The 6,036-nt window shown below is 33.1% G+C and overlaps 1 protein-coding gene across 1 annotated transcript in view; it reads right to left on the reverse strand.

Moving 5' to 3' along the window:
• Nucleotides 1-2,966: 2,966 nt before the first annotated feature.
• The window catches only part of LOC106467744 (barH-like 1 homeobox protein), a gene marked incomplete at its 5' end in the record, with an annotated part of 12,228 nt that continues 9,158 nt past the window's right edge, over nt 2,967-6,036 (reverse strand). Inside the window, one exon of the mRNA XM_013928121.2 lies at nt 2,967-4,230. Coding sequence (XP_013783575.1) covers nt 3,933-4,230 — 298 coding nt within the window. The remainder of the gene's footprint in view (nt 4,231-6,036) is intronic.

Consider the following 6,036-nt stretch of genomic DNA (forward strand, 5'->3'; position numbering starts at 1 on the left):
TATTCTAGTCTTTTGTTATTATTCTACATAGCCTAAGTTATTCTAGCTTTCTCAAACATATTGCTGGTGTGAACGTGCTTTGTAGTCACAATGAGAAAAATTATATACACTGTATAAATGAAATGAAGAAAAAGTGTCATCGGCAACTATTTAGTTATTCCTATTATATAGCTGCACAATAGCAGATATAATAAATAAACTTAGTATTCCTGGACCTCTCTTGAACTTAGAATTCGAAACTAAACAATTTTCGGAATACTAAATATATTTATTATATCTGCTATTGTGCAGCTATATAATAGGAATAACTAAATAGTTGCCGATGACACTTTTTCTTCATTTCATTTATACAGTGTATATAATTTTTCTCATTGTGACTACAAAGCACGTTCACTACCAGCTAATATGTTTGAGAAAGCTAGAATAACTTAGGCTATGTATAATAGTAACAAAAGGCTAGAATATTTAAAGTTTTGTGTAATAGTAACAAAAGGCTAGAATATTTGAGGTTTTGTATAATAGTAACAAAAGGCTAGAATATTTGAAGTTTTGTGTAATAGTAACAAAAGACTAGAATATTTGAGGTTTTGTGTAATAGTAACAAAAGACTAGAATACTTGAGGTTTTGTGTAATAGTAACAAAAGACTAGAATATTTGAGGTTTTGTGTAATAGTAACAAAATGCTAGAATATTTGAGGTTTTGAATAAACAACATAACGCTACACAAAAATATATAGGTTAAACAGCCACCTACTATAAACTGATAGTATCGTATAAACAACACAACGCTACATAATAAAATATATAGGTTAAACAGCCACCTACTATAAACTGATAGTATCGTATCAACAACATAACGCTACATAATAAAATATATAGGTTAAACAGCCACCTACTATAAACTGATAGTATCGTATCAACAACATAACGCTACATAATAAAATATATAGGTTAAACAGCCACCAACTGTAAACTGATAATATCGTATCAACAACATAACGCTACACTAAAAGATGTATAGCTTAAACAGCCACCAATTATAAACTGATAACATCAAATAAACAACATAACGCAACACAATAAAATGTTTACCAACTGTAAACTGATAATATCGTATCAACAACATAACGCAACACAATAAAATGTATAGATTAAACACCCACCAACTGTAAACTGATAATACCGTGTAAACAACACAACGGTACACAATAAAATATATAGGTTAAACAGCTACCAATTATAAACTGATAATATCTTATCAACAACATAACGATACACAATAAAATTTATAGGTTAAACAGCTACCAACTATAAACTGATAATACCGTATAAACAACATAACGCTTCACAATAAAAATGTATAGGTTAAACAGCCACCAACTATAAACTGATAATACCATATAAACAACATAACGGTACACTATAAAATATATAGGTTAAACAGCTACCAACTATAAACTGATGATACCGTATAAATAATATAACGCTACATAGTAAAATATATTTGCTAAACTGTCACCGACTGTAAACTAATAATACCATATAAACAACATAAAACTATAATCCAAAACACGACACGTTAAAAATCCACCAACAATAAACTGACTAACAATTTATTTACAACAACCAATGAAAAACCTGTCTATGAAGCTTTTTTTTTTATTTATTTATAATAACGTTTTCCGAAGTACTTTAATGTCGTTTAAATAGTGTTCTTAAATTTGTCCCTGACTTGCAATAGTATTGTCATCCCAGAAGTACTGTACTTTATATTTTAAATATCGCGCAGTTCTTTTAGCACTATCGTAGGAAAATATTAAATCTACCTTTCAGCTGGAAGTTTCGAACTAGAACATTACTTAGAACCCTGTGGTTACGTCTATAATGTATAAATAACAGATATTAAAACAAAGTTTTCAGCATAAAATACCTGTCAGTTTAGTTTAATGTTGACTCGTGAAACTTGTAATCGTTTCCATCTTATAATTTATTTGTTTTATTTACATCTAGCGTCTAGCAGCCCTCACGTGACTTAGCGTTGTAGGCATAGTATAAATAGCTCATTGTGCAGCTTGTTGTTTTACAAACAAACAAACAAAATCGTTAATCTAATGCCCAAAACAAACTTTATCTGATTAGACCTCCGCCAGCAGTCACTTATACGTTACAAAGACATACTCCCTTTATTTGATTAGATGTCCGCCAGCGGTCATTTATACGTTACAAAGATATACTCCCGATATTTGATTAGACCTCCGCCACCAGCTTATGTTTTATCTTATTCTCTGTGTAGTAATAAAAGTGATATTTACTTTGAAAGGTTTTAGCAGGATTTGTTTTAATTATAATATTGACATAGGTATGAAATCGATTTGTTAAAAAAAAACTGTTCTAAACTGGTTCGAGAGATATGGAAGCAAACAGGCTAGGTTAAGGATATATCTAACTTGTGTTTGCACATAATTGGCTTAAGTGAATAAATAAACGTCACTTATGAAATGCCAAGCCTGTAGACGGCTACTGTTGTGGTAACCAATAGTTTTAGTCGATCCAACTCCGCGGCTGCCAACAAAGGAATAACCAAGCTCGAGCCGATGATTTGCTACCATCAACAACGTTGAGGAGGTGTTCCAAGCTTCTCTAGTGACTTGATTTATGTAATGATAAATATACACGAATACATTTGCGAATTCAAGAAAAGCGAACATTAATAGTAGCGGCAACTGTTTAAATAATGATTCCTTTAATCATTATTCTGTACTATTGCTACCTTGCATCTTGTAGGTCCAAACCTTCATATAATGTTTTGAATTGGAAATACCGCAGAGCCTAGGATTTCCTTGTTTGTATGTTTTATTATGTAGAACTAGTTTTAAGTTGAACGTGTTTACAACCGGGCATAACCATTGGTTTGGTTATAATTTACCTTAAATAATCTTTACTGATTCAATGAATAAGACCAAAGTAAAACTGATTAGAAGAGATTTACTCTCCAATTATGAACAATTACATCAACATTTTAAAACTAAACTTATCAAATGGCACCTCTGCTATACTTTGTACGTAGTTCTCGAGATAAAACATATTATTCTTTAAAGCTTCTCTTTGAATAGAGTTTAGGTATATATAACCACAGTTGTTGAGAGTAACACGATACAAATTCTGGTTTCCAGAACTCCGTTTCATCACAGTTTGGGTATACATGACCAAAGTTGTCGGGTGTAATACGAACCAGATGACCGGTTACAACTTTCGGTTTCCAGAACTCCGTTTCGTCACAGTTTGGATATACATGACCAAAGTTGTCGGGTGTAATACGAACCAGATGCCGGTTACAACTTTTGGTTTCCAGAACTCTGTTTCGTCACAGTTTGGATATACATGACAAAAGTTTTCCGGTGTAATACGAACCAGATGCTGGTTACAACTTTTGGTTTCTAGAACTCCGTTTCATCACAGTTTGGATATACATGACCAAAGTTTTCCGGTGTAATACGAACCAGATGCTGGTTACAACTTCTGGTGTTAAGACCTCCTAATTAAGGTATATATAACCAATATCATTTAAAGGATTTTAACACTTTGGTTTTTTAACCAGTTAGCGAGTATCGAACTTTATAGAAATTCATTTTCTTAATGTTTAGACAAATTGATTAACGATTTGAAACTGATTTCTAGTATCAATAAATTTAATGTCCAGGACTTTGTAGTCAACGTATTGGAACTACCTGTAAAATATACTGAAGTCGGATAGGAACTGCTCGTAGTAGTAAAACTGAAGTAACTTGAAAATAAACTTATTTTAGAGAAAACATATTAGTTATATTTACAATTTCACAGTCTACGCCAAATATTTGCGTGTAATCAGCTTCGGTGCTTGAGGAAATCGTGTTTTTTTTTTGTTCCAATCTTTCGTCTATATAAAATACACTCACGTACGATGATGAACACTTCCAAAATACTCTGCCGGTGAGATGTTTCCACCGGGGGTCGCCACAGTAGGAGAAAATACCGTACTGGGATACACTGGTCTCTGAATAGCTGCTGCTGCCGCCTGGCGAAAGTGATAGTCTAAATTTGTAGCGTAGCCAAGAGAAGAGTGCCCAGAAAGGCTAGCGTAGTGTGTTATCCAATAGGGGGACGTCTGGAGCATTCGCTGGACAGCTGCATAGTTGCCGGCCTCAGCAAGAAGTTCTAGACCAACAGCGGTTTGTCGCTTCCATTTGGTTCTGGAGGAAAAACAGTACAAGTTTATTCATAAGAAAATAAACTCTGACCAGTACACTGAATGTGTTTCGTATATGTGTAAATAAGTTGGTAAAGTTTTATTACTGGAAGATGTTTCATTAAATAAATACCTTTCAGGTCTTAATATTTCCAACTTATCAATTGTTGAAAATTTGTATATGCTGTTTTCTTAGTTGATATGTTTCCATGGACAGCTTCTATGTATCATTGTACTGAGTTTGGTAGGTTGCTACCTGTAAGTCTAATATGTTGTGTGTTGAAGTTGATATGTTTCCATGGGCAGCTTCTATGTATCATTGTACTGAGTTTGGTAGGTTGCTACCTGTAAGTCTAATATGTTGTGTGTTGAAGTTGATATGTTTCCATGGACAGCTTCTACGTTTCTTATTTTTGTTATGTTTCTTTCCTAAGTTTTAAGTAATTTTTGTGTTGGAATTTTTCTGTTTCCTTGGAGAGATCCTGTATATTTTTGTCCTCTCTCTATATTTTTGGATTTTGTGTTTGCTTCTAAAAGTTGTTATTTTTCTCAAGCAGGTAGCGAGTTGTAGTTCAATATTTACCGAACCAGAAGGGAAAATTTCAAAAAGATAAACTAAATGAAGACCTAGTTAGTAAAGGTTAAATTCCAACAAAAACTTGACCGATCCTCTACTACTTTAAAGCAATAAGTGAAAATCATAATTATACTGTCATTTTATACTCTCATATAGATTACTGCAATTGTTAGTGATGACAATTTCAGCACCACAGTAACCAATACCAACATAAAGAGTTTTAAACAGATAGCTCTATTGGTGGAAGAAGCTAACGATTCCCTGACACTGATCCTGCCTTGACTTAGATGAAAAATGGTTTTTATCATCTTCTGCTTGTTACATAAATGTTTTAATTTTTATGATTGTCGTCTCTAGTCTTCCTATTTTGTCATCATTTATCCTACATGTATCACGCAATCCTCCAATCGTACAAGTCGCCTTATCCAACGAGTTGAATCTCCAGTGTTATAAATGGGCGATAAAAGCAAAGTTCACTCAACTATCATCAGAAAATGTAAACCATTTTTTCGCCTCTTAACAATATGACCCTCAATTGCTCAGCGGTAAGTCAGTGGGCTTATAACGCTAAGAATAAAGTTTCGATACCCAAAATGTCAGATCACAGATGATCCATTGTGTAACTTTGTCCTTTAAAACAAACAAACAAGTAAAATACGTTTTTAATCGTTTAAAAATGTTCTTCTAAAAAATGAAAATTTCCACCTCACGTTACTTGTTTCATTAACGTTATATTTATTTCAGCTACTTCTAGGAAATTCCGTTAGGGCTTTAGTATGAGTTAAAACGTTCTATGGAAACGCCGAAGACAACAAACATGTTACATTTAATGGCAAATGTTTTCTTCAATTCGAAGAGAAGCAACGCTTGTTAAAGTAAAAACACCGAGGAAGTGGGAATGTCTTTGTGGCTCGTTATATAAACCCAATGATCAGGTCCTGAATACACTCAATTCACAAGAAACATTCTCTGGTCTTCTCTTTTGAGAAGCGTATTGACAGATTTGGAAGTTAAACATTACTGAACTTCATTTATACTGGCTATAGCCAACTAAGTATATACTGTCAAAACAAATCTGTCAATACCTGAAGTTAAACATTACTGAACTTCATTTATACTGGCTATAGCCAACTAAGTATATACTGTCAAAACAAATCTGTCAATACCTGAAGTTAAACATTACTGAACTTCATTTATACTGGCTATAGCCAACTAAGTATATACTGTCAAAAC

This window comes from Limulus polyphemus, unplaced genomic scaffold, assembly GCF_000517525.1.
Source record: "Limulus polyphemus unplaced genomic scaffold, Limulus_polyphemus-2.1.2 Scaffold2725, whole genome shotgun sequence".
NCBI lineage: Eukaryota > Metazoa > Arthropoda > Merostomata > Xiphosura > Limulidae > Limulus > Limulus polyphemus.